The sequence below is a fragment of the Schistocerca nitens genome, chromosome 7 (assembly GCF_023898315.1).
Source record: "Schistocerca nitens isolate TAMUIC-IGC-003100 chromosome 7, iqSchNite1.1, whole genome shotgun sequence".
Lineage (NCBI taxonomy): Eukaryota > Metazoa > Arthropoda > Insecta > Orthoptera > Acrididae > Schistocerca > Schistocerca nitens.
The window spans coordinates 90,709,899-90,734,560 of NC_064620.1; the positions used below are offsets into that span (position 1 = coordinate 90,709,899).

The 24,662-nt window shown below is 43.4% G+C and overlaps 1 protein-coding gene and 1 non-coding gene across 2 annotated transcripts in view; one reads left to right on the forward strand and one right to left on the reverse strand.

Annotated features, from left to right (window-relative positions):
* The window catches only part of LOC126195486 (gamma-aminobutyric acid type B receptor subunit 2-like), a 367,244-nt gene that overhangs the window by 64,539 nt on the left and 278,043 nt on the right, over positions 1–24,662 (reverse strand). Inside the window, exon 15 of the mRNA XM_049934114.1 lies at positions 22,439–22,843. Coding sequence (XP_049790071.1) covers positions 22,439–22,843 — 405 coding nt within the window. The remainder of the gene's footprint in view (positions 1–22,438; positions 22,844–24,662) is intronic.
* Positions 10,425–10,497, forward strand: Trnaa-cgc (transfer RNA alanine (anticodon CGC)). Its single transcript has one exon. It is a non-coding gene; the product is annotated as a tRNA-Ala (tRNA).

Here is a 24,662-nt window from a genome sequence, read left to right on the forward strand (position 1 = left end):
TCACAAGCTGCGACATAGTCATGAATACGAACAGAAATCCAGGTACTGTCAAATGTTTTTCATTCCAGTCTTTGATCACAATATAAAGTGCTTCGACTGCGACCGGTTTCAGTCAGTAATGATCATCTTCAGATCTAAATCAGTTTACAGAGCCTTTTGACTCTGTTGTAAGCCGGTCAACTTACCGTTTGATTGTTTCACCCTGTATTTTTCTGGAACGTAGACATGTACGGTAGTGAAATGTGGACTAGAAGTAGTTCAGACAAGAAGAGAATAGAAGCTTTCGAAATACGCTACTACAGAAGAGTGCTGAAGATTAGATGGTTAGATCGAGCAACTAATTGGAGAGAAAATAAATTTGTGGCGTAATTTGACTAAACGGAAGGATCTTTTGACGAGTCATTTGAGGTATGAAGGATTAGTCAGTTTAGTGAAGAAGGGAAGAGTGTGTAATATTATTGGATTTCAGATACTTTGCATATGACATATTTGTCGTAAAAGAAAAGGACAGCCAACAAGCTGTAGTTCGTAAACATGCTGAGCATCACAGCGCGAGATTAAAGATACGAAATATTTTCTTTTAATGTGCGCCGATACCAAGACGCGCGTCCAGCGTTTAAATACTCTAAAGAAACACTGTGACCCGCTGGGCGTAATATTTAAAATCATTGCCGCAGCGCTTGATGGCAAGAAGCTGCGAAACAGAAGAAAAAACAATATATCTTTTGCTAAGATACGTTTGGTCGCTGACATGTTAAGACGTACTACATAGCATTGCTACAAGTTGTATTTTTATTTTGTGTAAAAACTATGTGAAACGACGAAGAAACATTTCGGTAACTCGGGTGTGGATACAATGTACTTACGCACACGCAAGGACATTTAATTTTTAGGAGGAACGGACTGACAAAGCAGCGATTATTGGACTGCGCCGTGTACAAAAGAAATATCAGATTTAAGTCATGCACTTATTGTGTATTTATCAATGTCTAGAAGTTTAAAGCCAATTTGTTCAAAGTATATAATATTTTAAGATACAGTAATTTTCTTCTTATTCTTTTCTGTCACTAACCAGAAATGATTTTCAAATTGTATACGAGCTTTGTTACAGGTTCGCTCTTTATCGCGGTGTCTCGATTATATTTGGGAAACCACTAATGCGTTCAACTTCCGATCCGTTAATATATATCCTACGAAATTCCACTAATTTGCTTTCATTTCCATTTTTATATTCAAATAGGTCCCTTAGGTATTTTCATCGAAGATTCTGATTGCGTGAAGGCAATCCGGGTCAAAAGGTCAATTAAGAAAACCCCTTCGCGGAATCAATCCGTACGTCTCCTGAACACAATCGAGAACCGACGCATCGGAGATCAGTCAATAATCTCTGTCTCTTTTTAATTCATACTAAAAAACGGCCACACAGGATAGCCGTACGTACGGAATCTACCGTTAGGTTGCATTTTGTCAGTAAATATTACCAACTAACAGTTACAGCATCACCATTATTGTTTACTACTATTTCTTATACAGAATAAGCGAGTTCCTAATGCCAGAAGTGGGGGCTAAAAATTGCAGAGGGAGACCAACGGATGAATACGGTAAGTAGCTTCAGATTCATATAAATGGTTCAAATGGCTCTGAGCACTATAGGACTCAACATCTGTGGTCATAAGTCCCCTAGAACTTAGAACTACTTAAACCTAACTAACCTAAGGACATCACACACATCCATGCCCGAGGCAGGATTCGAACCTGCGACCGTAGCAGTCGCGCGGTTCCTGACTGAGCGCCTAGAACCGCTAGACCACCGCGGCCGGCCAGATTCATATAAGTCGCAGTCGTTATCAGGACATGAACAGGCTCTTGCACTGGATTACTTTTATTCAACCCACAGACTGGCCTGACACGAACTAAATTATAAAATAAGTAATGCACCACAGTAACATACAGTCCATTATGTCTTCTTGTATTGTTGCGAGGAAAATTATAGATTTTTTGATATTGGGTAATGTTTTTCTATGTCCTTAATTAAAAACTGGTTTTTGTGAATTACAAACGATGTTTCTAATTTTTCTGTTATCTGATCATTCGATGATCACGCATTAATTGTTTACTCAGAAACAAAGTTTTTCAACAACAGATTCGTCGCCCTTTTGACGTATCGACTACCTCGAGGAATGTTTAATCAGCAAACATACCGCCCCATTGAGTTGAAAACCGTTCGCAATTTGTACCTTTAGTGAACTTACGCGTTGTACGCAGGTCTGTTTCAGCCGGTGGCCCGGCAACGATTAAACGGTTTTAATTAATTTGGGAGCCACGAGTTTCCTCGACAGAAACACGCACAAAGGGTCCCATTACTGTAATTACCCGCGGCTGTTAAGCATGGAGGCCAGGCCGCGCCGACAGGCCGTGTAGCCAAGCGGGCTGTGACTCCACTGACGGAGGCGCGCACGACGTTTGCACAGTGGGTCTGACGGCGGACGCTCACAGAGATCTGCTCTGATATTAACGGACTAAAAACACCGCTTTTAACTTTCTATCTCGAATAACTTCCTCGATAACACTGAATGCTGGGCAACGACGGATAAAAGATTTATGAATTTGGCACCATGAACTGACGGGCTCCAGGGCAATCGCAAAGAGGTAAATCATCAAAGCAGACTCTGAAAGGACACTGAAAGAAACAAGTGCCTCAGTTGGCTCCTAACAATGAACATGAATCCGTGGATGAAGAGGAGATATTTATTAAGGAATAACTACAGGGTTGTCCGTTGATAGTGACCGGGCCAAATATCTCACGAAACAAGCATCAAATTAAAAAACTACAAAGAACGAAATTTGTCTAGCTTGAAGGGGGAAACCAGATGGTGCAAAGATTGGCCCGCTAGATGGCGCTGCCATAGGTCAAACGGATATCAACTGCGTTCTTTTAAATAGGAACATCCATTTTTTATTACAAATTCGTGTAGTACGTACAGAAATATGAATGTTCTAGTTGGACCACTTTTCTCACTTTGTGATAGATGGCGCTGTAATAGTCACAAACGTATAAGTACGTGGTATCCCGTAACATTCCGCCAGTGCGGACGACATTTGCTTCGTGATACATTACCCGTGTTAAAATGGACCGTTTACCAATTGCGGAAATGATCGATATGGTGTTGATGCATGGCTATTGTGATCCAAATGCCCAACGGGCGGGTGCTATGTATGCTACTTCTATCCTGGACGACATCATCCAAGTGTCCGGACCGTTCGCCGGATAGTTACGTTATTTAAGGAAACAGCAAGTGTTCTTCCACATGCGAAACGTCAACCACGACCTGCAACAAATAATAATGCCCAAGTAGGTGTTTTAGCTGCTGTTGCGGCAAATCCGCACATCACTAGCAGACAAATTGCGCGAGAATCGGGAATCTCACCAAACGTCGGTGTTGAGAATGCTACATCAACATCTATTGCACCCGTACCATATTTCTATGCACCAGGAATTGCATGGAGACGACTTTGAACGTCGTGTACAGTTCTGCCACTGGGCACAAGAGAAATTACGGGACGATGACAGATTTTCTCCACGCGTTCTATTTAGCGACGAAGCGTCATTCGCCGACAGCGGTAACGTAAACCGGCATAATATGCACTATTGGGCAACGGAAGATTCACGATAGCTGCGACAAATGGAACATCAGCGACCTTGGCGGGTTAATGTATGGTGCGACATTATGGGAGGAAGGATAATTGGCTCTCATTTTATCGATGGATATCTAAATGGTGCAATGTATACTGATTTCCTACGTAATGTTTTACCGATGTTACTGCAAGATGTTTCACTGCATGATAGAATGGCGATGTACTTCCAACATGATGCACGTAGTTCGCGTGTAGTTGAAGCGGTACTGAATAGCATATTTGGTGACAGGTGGATTGGACGTCAAAGCACCATACCATGGCCTGCACGTTCACTGGATCTGACGTCCCCGGATTTCTTTCTGTGGGGAAAGTTGAAAGATATTTGCTATCGTGACCCACCAACAACGCCTGACAACATGCGTCAGCGCATTGTCAATGCATGTGCGAACATTACGGAAAGCGAACTACTCGCAGTTGAGAGTAATGTCGTTACACGTAATGCCAAATGCATTGAGGTTGACGGACATCATTTTGAGCATTTATTGCATTAATGTGGTACTTACAGGTAATCACGCTGTAACAGCATTCGTTCTCAGAAATGATAAGTTCACGAAGGTACATGTATCACATTGGAACAGCCGAAATAAAATGTTCAAACGTACCTACGTTCTGTATTTTAATTTAAAAAACGTACCTGTTACCAACTGTTCGTCTAAAATTGTGAGCCATATGTTTGTGACTATTACAGCACCATCTATCACAAAGTGAGAAAAGTGGTCCAACTAACACATTGATATTTCTTTACGTACTACACGAATACGTAATAAAAAAATGGGGGTTCCTATTTAAGTAAACGCAGTTGATATCCGTTTGACCTAAGGCAGCGCCATCTAGCGGGGCAAGCATTGCGCCATCTGGTTTCCCCCTTCAAGCCAGACAAGTGTCGTTTCTTGTTGTTCTTTCTTTTGACGCTTATTTTGTGAGACATTTGGCCCGGTCACGATCAATGGACTACCCTGTATATTGAGATGAATTAGTCAGTATCCCAGTACACTAAAGTGGCCACTGGAGGAGTTCCTTTTGTTGACGTCACAAGTAATTCGTAATGAACACTTTTACACTTGGTGATGTTTTGATTGTCTTGACGAATCACCCCAAAAAAGTGAATCCACTTGGCATCATGAAATGACAGCATTCAAAGTATGTTAGCTTTTAGGTTTCTGTGTCACCTACCTCTGACAACACCAGCATTGCAATCACATATTTCTTTATCAATAGAACAAGAAACCAGTCCAAGCGTCAAATATTTTATTTTTCATTCGATGACTAGATTTGGTCCGAGATCCGTTTTCAAATCAACGTAACGAAGTCGAGAAAATGGTTCAAATTGCTCTGAGCACTATGGGACTTAACTTCTAGGGTCATGAGTCCCCTAGAACTTAGAACTACTCCAAGCTACCTAACCTAAGGACACCACACACATCCATGCCCGAGGCAGGATTGGAACCTGCGACCGTAGCGGTCGCGCGTTTCAAGACTGCAGCGCCTAGAACCGCTCGGCCACTCCGGCCGGCAACGAAGTCGAAAATGGCATTTCCAAAGATGTCAAAAAACGTGTAATTTACACTTACAGTGTATACAGATAACTGCGGCCGGTCACTCGTCATAGAATTAAGAAATAAAATATTTGCAACTTTTAATGGTTTTTCGTTGCATTTATTAACAGAAGTTTCCGATCCAAGCTACTCCAGCAAGCTGGAAGTTCGTACATATTTGTTTAGCCTCTACAGGCCTTTTAATGGAATTACTTTGAACTTGGTTTTTCAAGAATTTTGCAATGTCAACCACTTCTACCTGGCTGTAGTATACTGGAAGAAAACCTGTTACAAGTTCAGAAATGCACGTAGTGTGTGTTTTCAAAGGGTAATGACAAAGAACTGCCTAGAAAACATTTATTAATGTCCATGAAAATTTCGTTAACAGATATTTCTCAACCAAAGTCAATTTTCTATTCATTGCAATGTTTGTGCGATCTGCAAACAATACAGACTTGGCATCTTGTAATGTTACTGACGGAAGGACCCTAGGATGGAACCTTGTCGGACACTAGTCATTTCAAACTTGGATGCTGATTGATAGTTCAACGCAGGGCACTTTCCTATTGACAACTTTCGTTTTCTGTAACGCTCTCAGCTTGGACACATTAAAATATTTTCCTAACATTTGAAAGAAGAACAAAATGAACTCCTGACAAACTTTCTGGTTCCAATAACTATAAGAGTGACTGCTGGGCAATGAAGGGAAAAAGTAGATACGTATCAGACATCATAAACACATGGATTCTAGGGGAATCGTAAAGAAGTAAGGCATGAAACGGAACTCCTACAAAAAAAACTGATGGTAAAAACAGCCTCACTTGCCATCCAACTGTGAACACGATCATTCGTTTTATTTGTGCCAGAAATGCGAATAACGTTAAATGATCAGCCTATATTTCACACGATGACAGATAACATTTTGACATGTACTAATGCACGAAATTTTAACTGTGTTCCATCTGTAAGTGGCTGAATGGTCGAAATTGCAATAATGGATTATATAAATAAGTAATCTTAACCATCAAAGTCAATGACGATGACTTTCAAAGAACTAAAGGAGGAAACCGAATCTGGAATGCCACATACTGAGATAAAACCAAATTATACTTCATTGTAATCCTTATGCGACTGCAACGAGCCACAAGCTTTCATAACACGAGTATACAATAAATAAACACCCTAGGCACATTGCCTTACAAGAATACAATGATCGTGTATGAGGTAAAATCTGGCGCCTGTCTGAAATGTTACGTAGGGCAAATGGACAGATCATTTGATGTGAGCTTTAGGGACCACTGTAACGTGATCATTAATAAAACACCTATTGGTGCTCCTTTTAAAATAAATGCGTAGGACAGTGGTACAATTAGATCAACATCTTCATATTTTTAGCGGCATTAAACAATAATCGATCATGTTTAATAATTTTCCTTGGTGTTCATTAATGATGTGAGGTAACGGGCGAGTTGTGGCGCCCTGAAGATATTGTAAGTTCGGAGATGGCGTGGCTGTGCAAGTCACTAGGCAAGCCGGGGCTCGTCAGCGACCACGTGGTGCCGTACGTCAGCCAGAGCAAGAGGGGTAGCCCCAGCGTGTGTTCCAGGCCGACCACGTGGCTGGGAATTCCGTGGTAACGCTGTGTCGCAGAATGGACTTTGTGTCGATGAAGGAGATTTGTAGGCCGCGGAGTGCCAAAGATGCGGACTTCGTGAAGCCATAATGGCAGACATTAGACAGCTCATGTACAAATTAATAATAGCCAGAGGAATCATGATACCTTAAAAATAATCATGTACATTATTATTATTTCCATGACGGTTCTGATGGTGTAATCAGATTTTCAATATCTTTATTACTTTAAAGTTTAGTATCTGACAAGTAACTACCAGCAACGAGCTTCCAAAATCTAAACGGTTCGCCCGATTTTGTCGATCGACGTGTCTTTAGAAAGCTATTAGTGTAAACTTAAATTGGTATGAATTACAGCCATGTAACTAGAATAATACATGAGTTATTGGAGGTCAAAGTGGCCGATTATTATTAATCGCGTCAGGCCATAAGTGCTCCACAGTTATATGAAGAAACGGTAGCAGCGTGCTTATCAATATACAGGGTGTTACAAAAAGGTACGGCCAAACTTTCAGGAAACATTCCTCACACACAAAGAAAGAAAATATGTTACGTGGACATGTGTCCGGAAGCGCTTACTTTCCATGTTAGAGCTCATTTTATTACTTCTCTTCAAATCACATTAATCTTGGAATGGAAACACACAGCAACAGAACGTACCAGCGTGACTTCAAACACTTTGTTACAGTTAGCGAAGATACATGCATCCACCCTCTGTCGCATGGAATCCCTGATGCGCTGATGCAGCCCTGGAGAATGGCGTATTGTATCATAGCCGTCCACAATACGAGCACGAAGAGTCTCTACATTTGGTACCGGGGTTGCGTAGACAAGAGCTTTCAAATGCCCCCATAAATAAAAGTCAAGAGGATTGAGGTCAGGAGAGCGTGGAGGCCATGGAATTGGTCCGCCGCTACCAGTCCATCGGTCACCGAATCTGTTGTTGAGAAGCGTACGAACACTTCGACTGAAATGTGCAGGAGCTCCATCGTGCATGAACCACATGTTGTGTCGTACTTGTAAAGGCACATGTTCTAGCAGCACAGGTAGAGTACCCCGTATGAAATCATGATAACGTGCTCCATTGGGCGTAGGTGGAAGAACGTGGGGCCCAATCAAGACATCACCAACAATGCCTGACCAAACGTTCACAGAAAATCTGTGTTGATGACGTGATTGCACAATTGCGTGCGGATTCTCGTCAGCCCACACATGTTGATTGTGAAAATTTACAATTTGATCACGTTGGAATGAAGCCTCATCCGTAAAGAGAACATTTGAACTGAAATGAGGATTGACACATTGTTGGATGAACCATTCGCAGAAGTGTACCCGTGGAGGCCAATCAGCTGCTAATAGTGCCTGCACACGCTGTACATGGTACGGAAACAATTGGTTCTCCCGTAGCACTCTCCATACAGTGACGTGGTCAACGTTACCTTGTACAGCAGCAACTTCTCTGACGCTGACATTAGGGTTATCGTCAGAACTGCACGAAGAATTGCCTCGTCCATTGCAGGTGTCCTCGTCGTTCTAGGTCTTCCCCAGTCGCGATTCATAGGCTGGAATGTTCCGTGCTCCCTAAGACGCCGATCGATTGCTTCGAACGTCTTCCTGTCGGGACACCTTCGTTCTGGAAATCTGTCTCGATAAAAACGTACCGCGCCACGGCTATTGCCCCGTGCTAATCCATACATTAAATGGGCATCTGCCAACTCAGCATTTGTAAACATTACACTGACTGCAAAACCACGTTCGTGATGAACACTAACCTGTTGATGCTACGTACTGATGTGCTTGATGCTAGAGCACTGATGCTACTGTAGAGCAATGAGTCGCATGTCAACACAAGCACCGAAGTCAACATTACCTTCCTCCAATTGGGCCAACTGGCGGTGAATCGAGGAAGTACAGTACATACTGACGAAACTAAAATGAGCTCTAACATGGAAATTAATCGTTTCCTGACACATGTCCACATAACATCTTTTCTTTATTTGTGTGTGAGGAATGTTTCCTGAAAGTTTGACGGTACCTTTTTGTAACACCATGTATTTATTCGTCTATGTCTTTGTTTATATCCGATATATACTATTCATGAAGAAATTGGTCAAATATTTACTGTGTTTTAGGAAGCACAGAGACATTTAGCTACTGGCCTACTTTTGCTTCTATTCCTTTGATATATGTTTAATTAATTTGTTTATGTATTTAAAAATGTGTGTTAGAGCGTGTTTATGGTCTAGATGTAGGAATATTTATTTAATTTCAAGTTATTTAAATCCAGTATTTCGTATGTGTTTCAATATGTTTTTGAGCGTGCAATGGCTTGAAGACATGGCGGGAGCGCTTTAGCCAGTCACAGCACTCGTTATTGGGGAGTCTGCATGGATGTGGGACAGTACGGCACAGGACACGGGAGGTGTTGGACGGAAAGTACTGGACGGACAGTCGCGGGAAAGACTTTGAGAGTGGAGCAGTTTGCACATGTTCGTGGGAGATAGAAATATTTCGTAGGGCCAACTTGTGCACTTGTGAGATTTCCGTGGCTTCTGCAGTGAAGATATAGTATGCGTTTAGAAGTGAATATCTCGCGAGCTATGTTGTTTATAACTACAGTAGTTACGTGAAGTAGGAATCTATTGTTTCCCTGTTATTCAACTTATATTTTATTTAATTGCTGGACCATCGACACCAATAAGTGTCTTGCAGTAATAAACGGCATTCTTAAAGGTACTTCTGCTATCGTACTCGTCGTTTAAAGTCGTTAAAAATGGTACCTGCAAGTTTAATCTAATTGGAATCTTTCATTTATAAATTTCTATGTCACATTCAAAATTTGCAGTTGCCAAGAGATAGGAACTTTTGACCATTCGATTCATGTGTATATTCATATTGTATACTGTAGACTCAGCAGTATTTGGCTTGTAATGCGGCAACTACATATCCTAGCCCCTAGACAACGTAACCAGCCAAAAAGTTCATTATTTCAACCATGAGTCTGAGGGTACGTAGTTGAGGTCCACCACACTACCATTTAATAATTTTTTTTTTATTTTTATTTATTTATTTATTTATTTTTTTGAAAGCTCGCAAGAATATAACCTGGATAAACTTTAAAGAGTTGTTGTGGTCTTCAGTCCTGAGACTGGCTTCATGCAGCTTTCCATGCTACTCTATACTGTACAAGCCTCTTCATCTACCAGTACCTACCGCAACCTACATCCTTCTGAATCTGCTTAGTGTATTGATCTCTTGGTCTCCCTCTACGATTTTTACCCTCCACGCTGCCCTCCAATACCAAATTGGTGATCCCTTGATGCCTCAGAACATGTCCTACCAACCGGCCCCTTCTTCTTGTCAAGTTGTGCCACAAACTCCTCTTCTCCCCATTCCTATTCAATACCTCCTCATTAGTTATGTGATCTACCCATCTAATCTTCAGCATTCATCTGTAGCACCACATTTCAAAAGCTTCTATTCTCTTCTTGTACAAACTATTTATCGTCCATGTTTCACTTCCATACATGGCTACACTCCATACAAATACTTTCAGAACCGAGCGAGGTGGTGCAGTGGTTAGCACACTGGACTCGCATTCGGGAGGACGACGGTTCAATCCCGTCTCCGGCCATCCCGATTTAGGTTTTCCGTGATTTCCCTAAATCGTCTCAGGCAAATGCCGGGATGGTTCCTTTGAAAGGGCACGGCCGATTTCCTTCCCAATCCTTCCCTAACACGAGCTTGCGCTCCGTCTCTAATGACCTCGTTGTCGACGGGACGTTAAACACTAACCACCACCACCACCACTTTCAGAAATGACTTCCTCACACTCAAATCTATACTCGATGTTAACAAATTTCTCTTCTTCAGAAACGCTTTCCTTGCCATTGCAAGTCTACATTTTATATCCTCTCTACTTCGACCATCATCAGTTATTTTGCTCCCCAAATAGCAAAACTCCTTTACTACTTTAAGTGTCTCATTTCCTAATCTAATTCCCTCAGCATCACCCGACTTAATTCGACTACATTCCATTATCCTCGTTTTGCTTTTGTTGATGTTCATCTTATATCCTCCTTTCAAGACACTGTCCATTCCGTTCAACTGCTCTTCCGCCGGCCGAGGTGGCAAAGCGGTTATACGCGCTACAGTCTGGAACCGCGTGACCGCTACGGTCGCAGGTTCGAACCTGCCTCGGGCATGGATGTGTGTGATGTCCTTAGGTTGGTTAGGTCTAAGTAGTTCTAAGTTCTAGGGGACTGATGACCTTAGAAGTTAAGTCCCATAGCGCTCAGAACCATTTTTTGAACTGCTCTTCCAAGTTCTTTGCTGTCTCTGATACAATTACAATAACATTGGCGAACCTCAAAGTTTTTATTTCTTCTCCATGGATTTTAATACCTACTCCGAATTTTTCTTTTGTTTCCTTCACTGCTTGCTCAATATACAGATTAAATAACATCAGGGATAGGCTACAGCCCTGCGTCACTCCCTTTCCAACCACTGCTTCCCTTTCATGCCCCTCGACTCATATAACTACCATCTGGTTTCTGTACAAATTGTAAATAGCCTTTCGCTCCCTGTATTTTACCCCTGCCACCTTCAGAATTTGAAAGAGAGTATTCCAATCAACATTGTCAAAAGCTTTCTCTACGTCTACAAATGCTAGAAACGTAGGTTTGCCCTTCCGGAATCCAAACTGATCTTCCCCAAGGTCGGCTTCTGCTAGTTTTTCCATTCTTCTGTAAAGAATTTGCGTTAGTATTATGCAGCTGTGACTTATTAAACTGATAGTTCGGTAATTTTCACATCTGTCAACACCTGCTTTCTTTGAGATTGGAATTATTATATTCTTCTTGAAGTCTGAGAGTATTTCGCCTGTTTCATACATCTTGCTCACCAGATGGTAGAGTTTAGTCAGGACTGGCTCTCCCAAGGCCGTCAGTAGTTCCAATGGAATGTTGTCTACTCCGCGGCCTTATTTCGACTCAGGTCTTTCAGTGCTCTGTCAAACTCTTCACGCAGTATCGTATCTCCCATTTCATCTTCATCTACATCCTCTTCCATTTCCATAATATTGTCCTCAAGTACATCGCCCTTGTATAAACCCTCTATATACTCCTTCCACCTTTCTGCTTTTCTTCCTTTGCTTAGAACTGTGTTTCCATCTGAGCTCTTGATGTTCATGCAAGTGGTTCTCTTATCTCCAAAGGTCTCTTTAATTTTCCTGTAGGCAGTATCCATCTTACCCCTAGTGAGACAAGCCTCTACATCCTTACATTTGTCCTCTAGCCATCCCTGCATAGCCATTTTGCACTTCCTGTCTATTTCATTTTTGAGACGTTTGTATTCCTTTTTGCCTGCTTCATTTACTGCATTTTTATATTTTCTCCTTTCATCAATTAAATTCAATATATCTTCTTTTATCCAAGTATTTCTACTAGCCCTCGTCTTTTTACCTACTTGATCCTCTGCTGCCTTCACTACTTCATCCCTCAAAGCTACCCATTCTTCTTCTACTGTATTTCTTTCCCCCATTCCTGTCAATTGTTCCCTTATGCTCTCTCTGAAACTCTGTAAATCCTCTGGTTCTTTCAGTTTATCCAGGTCCCATCTCCTTAAATTCCCACCTTTTTGCAGTTTCTTCAGTTTTAATCTACAGGTCATAACCAATAGATTGTGGTCAGAGTCCACATCTGCCCCTGGAAATGTCTTACAATTTAAAACCTGGTTCCTAAATCTCTGTCTTACCATTAGATAATCTATCTGATACCTTCCAGTATCTCCAGGCTTCTTCCATGTATACAGCCTTCTTTTATGATTCTTGAACCAAATGTTAGGTATGATTAAGTTGTAAACTGTGCATAATTCTACCAGGCGGCTTCCTCTTTCATTTCTTAGCCCCAATCCATGTTCACCTACTACGTTTTCTTCTCTCCCTTTTCCTACTACCGAATTGCAGTCACCTATGACTATTAAATTTTCGTCACCCTTCACTATCTGAATAATTTCTCTTACTTCATCATACATTTTTTCAACTTCTTCGTCATCTGCAGAGCTAGTTGGCATATAAACTTGTACTACTGTAGTAGGTGTGGGCTTCGTATCTATCTTGGCCACAATAATGCGTTCACTATGCTGTTTGTAGTAGCTTACCCGCATTCCAATTTTCCTATTCATTATTAAACCTACTCCTGCATTACCCCTATTTGATTTTGTGTTTATAACTCTGTAGTCACCTGACCAGAAGTCTTGTTCCTCCTGCCACCGAACTTCACTAATTCCCACTATATCTAACTTTAACCTATCCATTTCCCTTTTTAAATTTTCTAACCTACTTGCCGGATTAAGGGCTCTGACATTCCACGCTCCGATGCGTAGAACGCCAGTTTTCTTTGTCCTGATAACGACATCCTCTTGAGTAGTCCCCGCCCGGAGATCCGAATGGGGGACTATTTTACCTCCGGAATATTTTACCCAAGAGGACGCCATCATCATTTAACCATACAGTAAAGCTGCATGCCCTCGGGAAAAATTACGGCCGTAGTTTCCCCATGCTTTCAGCCGTCCGCAGTACCAGCACAGCAAGGCCGTTTTGGTTAGTGTTACAAGGCCAGATCAGTCAATCACCCAGACTGATGCCCCTGCAACTACTGAAAAGGCTGCTGCCCCTCTTCAGGAACCACATGTTTGTCTGGCCTCTCAACAGATACCCCTCCGATGTGGTTGCACCTACGGGTCGGCCATCTGTATCGCTGAGGCACGCAAGCCTCCCCACCAACGGCAAGGTCCATGGTTCATGGGGGGGGGGGGGACTAATACCCACATTAGTCGTTAAATGAACAATGTACAAATCGATTTCCGTAACAGAACCTGATTCTAAGGATTTTCTGATCCGTTATGATGCCTCTTTTCCCTGTTTTTCTTTTTTTTCTGTTACTTTTGTTGGGGGTTCGTTTTCCAGGGCTCGAACTTCTCTGATAGCAGCTTGATTTGACAGAAGTCTCGTTCTCCCTCTTTAGTTCACCCTTAAGAACTCCGCTGGCCAGTTTTCCACTTACGAGTCACGTCTATAAGAGGGCGTCATTTAGGTCGCTTCTAGTGTGCATCTAGCTTGCGTATACCAGCAGTTGCGTAATGTTTTACTAGTTTTCACTTGTATAAACGGGTATCTCACAATCAGTTTTATGTTGTGAAAATGTCAGTCTTATATTTGCAATTAAAAGTCAGCACCTTTTCACTGTGTATGGGGCAGCAAGTCCTTCGCAAACCATAGTTGTCCCCTCGTACTGCCATCCTGATTTAGGTTTTCCGTGATTTCCCTAAATCGCTCCAGGCAAATGCCGGGATGGTTCATTTGAAAGGGCACGACCGACTTCCTTCCCCGATCCGATGAGACCGATGACCTCGCTGTGTGGTCACCTCCCCCAAAAACAACCCAACCACAGTTGCCCGGAAGAACTGCGGCAACGGATGCATTTGCGTCTCCATATCGCGAATGTCGTAGTGTAGAAGTTACGACAACCCAAGTGGGAGACACAGGAACTCTCGCCCTATAGTACTGATGCCTCCCCATGAGATTTATCACGCCTTCGGTCCATTGAACTAGGCTTTGAAGGATCGACGATTCCTACCGGACAAAGATGTGCAACAGGCAGTTGCTGACTTTTTCACGCAGCGGAACACAGTCTTTTAAGAAACGGGTATCGTCAATCTGCGCATCGGTGGGATTATATTCTCAATGCTGAAGGTGATTTTGCGCTATTTCCATACACATTGTGGAATGTACGACCTTCGAAATGAATCTCTGATTGCCCTAACAAATGTTAAATATTTTTATGTAATATAACAGTCTCAACCGCATAAAGATGTTTGTTTATTTTCTGGTGACCAGTCTCGACCACTGTTCTAGTCATCATCAGACCATTTACTATGTGGAGAGAATACTATATATGTAATTCGAGGAAATAATTAGAGGAAAATAAACTGCAAGCACAAAAAGAAACACGGAACATCAACGAATACGTAAAATAAAGAAAGCTGAAACCCATGGGGGTCTGCTGAAACTGCCGATTACCAGGCGCCACTCTAGGAGGCGTATATCCACTGCTGCATGACATGAAATTTACATAGCTTAAGTAGCGGAATCTCCACCCACCGTCTCCCGCACTACATCATTGTCAGTCACTGCACATAAAAGACGTTAAATAAAGCCTAAATACTATTAGTTGTGTACAACATGTACGTCCAGTATCGAAAATACCAATAAGCTTCATCAAACCATAACATAAAACTTAAAATTGAGTAAAAGGAAAGAAAACAAGTTGTTAACCTATAACAATATGCATGATGCCCTCTATAAGGCCCTGTGTATAACAACCATGAGGCAAAGATGTTAGCAGGTACGTCACCAGTAACCGAAGCGCAAAAGGAACTGGTATAGGCAAGCGAATTCAAATACAGAGATACGTAAACAGGCAGAATGCGGCGCCGCTGTAGGCAACGCCTATTGAAGACAACATGTGTCTGGCGCACTTGTTTGATCCGTTATTGCTGCTACAATGGCACATTATCAAGATTTAAGTGAGTCTGGACGTCGTATTATTGTTGGCGCACTAGCGATGGGACACAGCATCTCCGAGGCAGAAATGAAGTGGGGAATTTCTCGTACGACCATTTCACGAATGCTCCGTGAATATCATGAATCCGGTAAAACATCAAATCTCCGACATAACTGCGGCACGGAAATGATCCTGCAAGGATGGGACCAAACACGACCGAAGAGAATCTTTCAACTCGACAGATGTGCAACCCTTCCGCAAATTGCTGCAGATTACAAAGTGAACAATCACCAAGTGTCAGCATGCGAATCATACAACGACACATTATCGATATGGGGTTTAGGAGCCGCGGGGCCCACTCGTGTACCCTCGATGACTACACGACACAGAGCTTTACGCCTCGCCTGGGCCCGTCAACACCGACACTGGACTGTTGATTACTACAAACATGTTGTCTTGTCGGACGAGTCTCGCTTGAAATTGTATCGAGCGGATGGACGGATACGGGTATGGAGACCTCCTCACGAATCCATGGACCTTGCATGTCAGGACGGGACTGTTGAGGCTGGTGGAGGCTCTGTAATGGTGTGGGGCGTGTGCAGTTGGAGTGATATGGGACCCCTGATAAGTTTCTATATGACTCTTGAGGCCTGACGCCTTCATATCGCCCCTGTCTGGATCCTGTGTATCGGGAGAGTGAATCATGCGTGCACAGTGACAAATGGCCTGAAGTGGGTTAAGTCGAGTACGAAGTTCTAATTTTCATGCACGAGAGTACAGTAGCGGACAGAGACAGTCAGAAAACAGGTCAACAGAATGTTTTTGTGAATTGTTCTGTTTATTTTTTAAAGGCTTTTTCGATTATTTATGTTTGTACAGTTTTGTATATGTTTTTAGTAGTGTGAATGATGCGTGAACGTGGTCTAAAGTAAATACGTAGATCATTGTTATACTGACAAACGCTGTATGACCTAGCCTGAGAAATTTTTAAGACAGTGTGAATGTAGACGATGGGCAATTTTGTATCGTAATATGTTAAGTGAGTTTGTTGTAAAAGGAAAGCTAATTCGAGTGCAAATAAAAATAGTTAATAACGTAAAGTATAAATAAAATATCAGAATGTTAAATATTTATTTTGGGAAGCAGTACAGTTCGAAAGTCTGTTATTTGTTGATTGGTTAGTCATGAAAAGTGCGGACTAACGAGGGAGAATAAAATTTTTCTATTGTCCTTAAAGAAAACTGAACAATCAGAACGGAGTATTCTTCGCGCGTCTTTTCTCTTGGAGATAGAGAATGCTTGCAGCCGTCAAAAGAGTCGGAGCCCAGTCTTTCAATGGTACGGTAGGGTGTAGTATGAGCTCTGAAGGAAGTTATAGTTTGCCGGTTTTAGTTCTGCTAAATGCCTCAAAAGTATTTTAAAGTGAAGGCAAATTTATTCCGGTTTGTTTTTTAGAAAGTACGGATTTTTTAACTAATTTTTTGTATGAGGAAAGATAGTAATTCCGCGTGGGATATTGAGCAGTTCGGTGACCAAAAACGTGAGTCCATTACACACCGATAAACTTAATAGTGTGGCGAGAATTTTCATTTAAGGACAATCCGTGTTTAGTAGTTGTTCAGATTTCTGTAGCTCCCTTACCATAAAATTGCTAACGTGAATGAAAGGGTTTGTGAATGACTGTGTTAGGATTAGCACGGGCTTGGCGGTGAACTTGTAATTCTAAACTTCTGAATATACCGAAGTTTTGCCAGAATTTCCACCTTTCATTCAAAATTAAGACGCTTTCACGATTTTTAGAATAGTTACGTTGTATGCAGCCTGGTGCGAGTCGCAGTACGGTAGGTTTCTGTTCGGCTTTTCTACCGGCTGTCTGCTGCAACGAGTTCACAAGTAGGTGCTGGTTTAATCCAAGAAAGGAATCGCGCCACCGCACTCTGACAGGTGATACGCACGTAAGCATCCTGTCTGATCACCTGCACCCATTCATGTCCATTGTGCATTCCGAACGACTTGGGCAATTCGAGCAGGACAATGCGACATCCCACAAGTCCAGAATTGCTGCAGAGTGGTTCCAGGAACACTCTTTAAACACTTCCTCTGGCCACCAAACTATCCAAACACGAACATTATTGAGATCTGGGATGCCTTGCAAAGTGCTCTTCAGAAGAGATATCCACTCCCTCGTACTCTTACGGATTTATGGACAACCAAGAAGGATTTATGGCATCAGTTCCCTCCAGTACTACTTCAGACATTAGTCAAGTCCATAGCATGTCGTGTTGCGGCACTTCTGCGTGCTCATGGGGACCCTACACTATATTAGGCAGGTGTGCCAGTTTCTTTGGCTCTTCAGCGTAGAAAACCCTCCTCGAGTTGTGTTTAAGTCATTACATAAATGGTCTGGTTATAGTATGTAATGTCAAAGAGAAAATCCAGAAACGATGATTACAAAGACTGTGGCGAGCATGCACGGCATCATGCGTACACTAGACTGGACTGTCAAGACGGGACCTTTCCGTGACAGAGATAAACTTTGTGTCAAGCAGTCGTCAAGAATACACGAGTGGGCCCTCGGTTCTGAAAGCCCACATCGTGGATGTTTCGTAGAATGGTTCGCACGCTGACACTTGTTGATAACCGAGCACTGAAATCTGCAGCAATTTGTGGAAGGGTTGCACTCCTGTCATTTGAACGATTCTCTTCAATGGTCGTTGGTTCTGTCCTTGCAGGATCTTGTTCCAGCCACAGCGATGTCGAGATCTAATGTTTTACCATATTTATGATATTCACGGTACACTCGTAATATGGTCGTACGGGAAAATCGCCCACTTCATCGCTAACCGGAAGATGCTGTGTCCCATCGCTCGAGCGCCGACTATAACACACGTTCAAACTCACCTAAATCTTGATAATCTGCCATTGTAGCAGCAGTAATCGATCTAACAACTGCGGCAGACGCCTTTCGTCTTATATAGGCTTTGCCGATCGCAGTGGCGTATTCTGCCTATTTACATCTCTCTGTATTTGAATACGCATGCTTATGCCAGTTTCTTTAATGTTTGTGAGTTGCATGTTTTATTCGTTATGATGCTACAGCCTTAGCCTAATTTTTTTAAACTGCAGGCAACCTGAAAATGTTCTATGGAGGAAACTGATCGTAACGCATAAATACAATAATACAGCTGACGTGGTTCTCATTAATCATTAAAATTAGTTTATATATGTGGGGACTCTTCGTTCACACAAGTTCGTCGAATAAAGACTGCATCTGATCTGAAGGTGTAAGTGTGTTATTTGTTCTTTTGGTCTCGTCCGAAAGAACAGACACCACACATATAAATATACGCATCACGATGGCAAATAATCATACCTTCAGAGCGGATGCACTCTTCGCTCGAACTCTTGTGGGAATCAAGTGAGGCTGCCAGCAATGAGGGTAATGGACAGGGGACACAATGAATGTAGTGTGCGACGTATGGGAATTTGGTTTGGGCGGGATAGTGGTTCAGGTGACCGCTCGCAATATGCAGGAATGCCGCGTTCGTATCTCGGTCCAGCATAGATTTTCACTTGCCGCCATTTGGATGCTATGGCCGATTGCCTCTGAAGTCGAAATTTCTCTTTTTTCACGCATTAAAATTACTATCAACTCAGTTGCTCAACATGACCAAAATTATTTTCCAAACAAAAAGTTTGAGCTTATTTGAAACACCAGGTGAAACATATTCGTAGAAAGTACCATCTGCCTAACTTTTTATATCTGGAGGCTCCAGCAATCAATACGTGCTCTTTGCTGAATGTGGCTTACCTGAAGAAACTTATGGGTTCTCTTCGTCATCACACTGAGGCCATTATCCATGGTGGATGCGGCGTTACACGATATTAACGTGGTGTCTCCCAGAAGTAACTAATTTTTTGTACAATACGCTTAGGATAGTGAATGACACCACTCACAGAACACGCTGACATCAAACTTGGAGTACGTCGGAAATCATATGAGGCTATGCATCCTTCTTACCATCAGGTCCCTGATCACTTTGGTAATTTACATGAGGTTAAACTGGACAGACAAAAGAAATCGTCTCTCTCTCCGTTTGTTCTCCTACAACAATTCAGAGGGACCTGTAACTTCAGGAAGCCATGCACCACTTCAGCTCTTCCAAATTGTGTCACAAGCGAATCACTCAACTCCAGTCAGTCCCAGAATGGGTTTTGGCCAGCTGATAGACGTTCATGGATTTGGATGGCTTAAAAAAAGAACACCTCTAGTTGCCCTTTGCGTTCGCAACATGAAATCTGTCGCCATAATCAGCTTGGTATGGAGTGCAACATGCATCCAGAGATCTGTCTATTTCAACTGCTGTTGATGTATCAGTAGACAGGCCGGAAAAGACTGGAATGCAAGCATTTGAGATGTGGTATTACACAAAGATGTTGAAAAATTTCGTGTACTGGAAAGCTGTGAATTTAGGTTCTTCCCAGAAGCGGCGAAGGCAGGAATATTTGGAAAATATTGCGAGCTAACATCCCAAAGATGTTCGGCACACATGCGGTTCCTCTTAGTCGAAATGTCTTGGCTCAAATCGTCTAGGGGTTGAACCGCAAGTGTCGCATTACACGCCCTCAATTTGACACTTCTGACCCTTTGGTTAAATTGTCCGGCTGATAGCAAGTTTGCGAAATTGTATGAAGTTAATATGACATATAATAACAGTAATACTAATACCGGGAATTAAATTAACGACCCATAAATGATGTAGGCCACAGAGCTGCTGCGATTTGTTAGAATAATGTTTATTCAGAAAGCAAACTAATAGCGAAACTGCCCGTATTTAGATTTACTGTTACACTCGAGGTTATATCCATTTGACACAGTTCGATCATTCACAATCTCATCGCAAAATACAAGTCCACCTCGTTACCTACGCGAAAAGTCAGAGTTCACACGAGGCGCTGCGGCCGCTCACCGCTCAGAGACTAAGTCCCGCGATACCACAAAACGCGACATTTTCTAAGTCGTTGCACTTCCTAGCTGTCAAAAGACCGACTGTCCGCCTCCGCGCCTTAGATCGAACTGTGCCCTTTGGTATCTCCAGCAGAACTGTTCGCTTTCGTGTCTACATCCGAACTGTCCCCTTTGGTGTCTCGATCAGAACTGCCCTCAGCCCGTCTCCGACCGCGTTTCCCGCGCGCCGAACATCTTCCCTCAACTGACTAGCGCAGCCATCTGATTGGCTACAGCTTATTCTACATTACTTTTAACATATATAAATAATCAAACCTGACCACTTTCACGTTCTAAATAAAGCAACAAGAACATCCATTACGTAATAAACGTTAAATTCTTTTACATAAAACCAATAAAATTTCCTTCCTAACTTTGAATGTCACAGCCAGTAGCTTTGCACCAATGTTCTTTCTGATAAATAAATAAAGAACAAAAGTAACTATTATGCCCTAAACTTTACAACAAATATTCTGTTACCTAATGATTCAATAAGGTGTCATGCTGTCATCGTTCAATATGTTTTGTGTGGAGGAAACGATGATCTGATGCTTAACTGAAAGTACTGATAATTTAAATTTTCTATATCTTTTAAACAAATAAAGTTACAGAGTTGATATTTACAACTTTCGTCGTTTTAATGATGCGCTCAGCCGGCCGGTGTGGCCGAGCGGTTCTAGGCGCTTCAGTCTGGGACCGCGCGACCGCTACGGTCGCAGGTTCGAATCCTGCCTCGGGCATGGATGTGTGTGTCGTCCTTAGGTTAGTTAGGTTGAAGTAGTTCTAAGTTCTAGGGGACTGATGACCTCAGATGTTAAGTCCCATAGTGCTCAGAGCCATTTGAACCACTTGAATGATGCGCTCCTACATGAAATGTCGATCGTTAAGATCGACCAAAGCGTTCAGATTTTAGCATTCAGGTCTGTGTTACAAAACTTGTTAATTTCACTTTAACAGTAAATCCTAAACTATTGTAGACATGATCAATATTTTAAGTTTTATTGGGACCACCAAAAAAACTCATTGAGGACGGCAGATTAAAATTACTGTGGCTTCATTCCCTGCATTACTACAGAGTTAAATAGTTTCCATAAATGTTTCCCTTTATGGCCGATCTTAGGTCCGACATATTTGACACTGCTACGTCTCGTTGGCCACAAACGGCTCCTGCTGGGTTTCCCTATGACGTAGGTTGTCGTCTGTCTCACTCGCACACTACAGCGCTTAGGCTCAATACACAATAGACTTCTGTGAGTTTCCCCATCTCGTGGTGAACCTGGGCCCATTGTGGCACACGGTCCTCGACGACAGCTCCTGTAGGCTGACTCTTTCGGCCACATATTTAAATGAGAGCGCAATGCTCGTTAACTCACAATATTGACAAGAGGAAGGGACAGGAGAACAGGATATGTTATAACACATTAAAGAATATCTTACATGGTGCTTGAGAGAGCTGTTGAGGATGAAAACTAGAGGAGGAGACGGAGGTTGAAACATATCCATCAGGTAATAGGGTCGTTCGGTGCAAAGTTTAAGATAGGGAGTTTGGCAAAGGAGGGAAATTTGTGGCGGGCCTCATAAAATGAGTCGCAAGACTGCTGACCCAAAGAAAACATATGAAACACAGTGAGTGGTACTTGCCTTCCTTTAGTTGTCGAATATGTCTCTGGTCTCTGTGATTACGCTTTGGTCAAGATAACAAAAACAGAGATATTTTTAAATACACACTATGTAGCAATCAGTGCGTTTTATAATCCTGTACGTGAGTGCAAATATGCCAACAGTCTGAGAGAGCCTAGTTACTAGTGAGGCCTTGGAAACAATGAATGGCGTGTCCTGTTGATGATCTTACTATAGGATCAAAAAACTAGGTGTTACTTCCGTTCACTGTTATTTCCGTTCACTCCCACTGAATGTCTACAAAGATAAATTGGTAGATCCGAGGGGAAAGTTGAGGACAGCAAAATATCAGTATATCGTGGTTAATTGTGCCAATAGTTTACCTTCCGGCTGGAAGGGCGACTGCTCCCCAAGAAGCTCCAGATGCGGCCAAAGACTCCCTGCTTCCGATTGGCACCGTGCAGTCCCTCCACATCCGGGTCGACGTCACCGTCGTGGTCGAAGCTGGCGACGTCGTCGTAGTCGCCGTGGGCGGAGGGCGCGGGCTGAGAGCAGACGGCGGAGGCGACGTTGTCGTCCAGCTTGGGCTCGGAGCTGAAGGTGACCTGGCGGCGCATGGGCAGCTGGCCGCGGTCCGCCGAGGGCCAGCTGGCGCGCGGGATCACCGGCGGCAGCACCGACAGCAGCAGCAGCGGCAGCCCGCCGCCCACGCCGGCCGCCGGGTTGGGCATCGCCTCGTCGATGCTCAGCCGCGCCAGCGCCGTCGCCTCCAGCGGCGACAGCTCACCCTGTAACACAGGCAGTAAACAGTTGGTCTGTGTCGCAGGTGCCTACTGTAACAGGAGCAGAAGCCCAACATACACCCCAGCCGCTGAGTTGGACATCGGCACCTCGTTGACGCTCACGCGTGTCAGCGCTGGCGCCTCCAATGGCGACAGTTTGCCCTGTAACATCGAGAGTAAATAGTTAGTGTGTGTCGCAGATGCTGGCAAGGTGCCAACTGTACCATCAGTGGAAGCCCAACGCCCATCCCACCCGCTGGTGGAGTATCACTTCCTTGATCCTCAGCTGTGACAGCGCCGTCGCCTTCAAGGGTGCCTACTTGCCTTGTAACAGCGTGAGTAAACAGATAGTTTGTGTCGCAGGTGTTGCCAAGTGTGCCAGCTCTAAAAGCAGCAGCCCAACACACAACCCAGCCGGTAGGTTGGCCATCTTCATCTCGTTGATGTTCAGACATGTCAGCACTGTCGCCTTCAGTATCGACAATTCTGCCTGCAACTTCGAGAGTAAACTTAATGTGTGTCACAGGTGCTGGCAAGTGTGCCAACTGTATCATCATGGCAGCCCAAAGACCACCCCATCCGCTGGGTTGAGCATCAACTCCTTGATCCTTAGCTGCGCCAGCACTGTCACCTTCAGCGGTGCCAGCTCGCCCTGTAACATCGCGAGTAGATACTATGTGTCACAGGTGCTGGCTGGTGTGCCAACTGTAACAGAATCAGCAGCTCAGCCCAAACCTCAGCCGTTAAGGTTAGCCTTCATCACCTCGTCGATGCTCAATTGTGTTAGCGCCGTCGCCCCGCCAGCGAGAATTCTCCCTGTAACATCGAACGTAAACAGTTAGTGAACGTCGCAGGTGCTGCCAAGTGTGCCAACTCTAACATAACTGGCAGCCCAATGGCCAACGCTGCTGCTGGGTTGTGCATCGCCTCCTTCATCCTCAGCTGCACTAGTGTCATCACCTTCAATGGCAGCCGGCCGGAGTGGCCGTGCGGTTCTAGGTATAGTCGCATAGTGCACAGAGCCATTTGAACCTTCAATGGCAACATTTCGCCCTTTAGCATCTGAAGTAAGCAGCGTGTGTCGCAAGTGCTGGTATGCGTGCCAACTGTAGCAGCAGCGGCAGCCATTGCCCACACCGGTTGACTGCTGGGTTGGACACCACCTCGTCGATAGTCAGCCATGCCTTGCCGTCACCTACAGTGGCGATAGCTCATCCTTCAACGCTGATAGTGGCCAGGAGTGCACAAAGCAGGTGCTGGTTAGGGTGCCAGCTGATATCTGCATTAGGTATTGAAGTTTGAGTGGCAGTATTTCCAAAACCAAAATTCCTGGAGACTTTGAACTATTTAGCCTCAGGTGACTCTGTGAAGTATCTGGAATTTGTATACCCTGTCCCAAAACTTATATGAAACAATGGTTATTTCCATATAAATCCAGAAACCTCTGAATTCCATCCTCTCGTAATTTTATTACAAAACATGCTGTTGACATACCAGAGACAACTGACTCAAAATCGAACAGATTTCATATGAAGCGTGAGCTTTCACAGTTTCCTGTGACATCATAGCACTTGCGGCCATGTTTTTTCGGGTGAATAGCAGTCAACGAAAATTTGGGTCGCGCTAGCCCGTCATGCCCCGAGGGAAGGGACGTTAATTTGGACTGGTGCTTACTGATAAATCCTCCACCAAGAGATTAAACACCACGTTCTATAATTCAGCTGTCCGAACTATTCTTTTTTTGTTATCTTACACAGCTCTGAGCCTGAACGCCCCAGTTTCTTTTCATTGCGAAAAGTGTCTTCCAGGGTGCCACTTGTTTCGA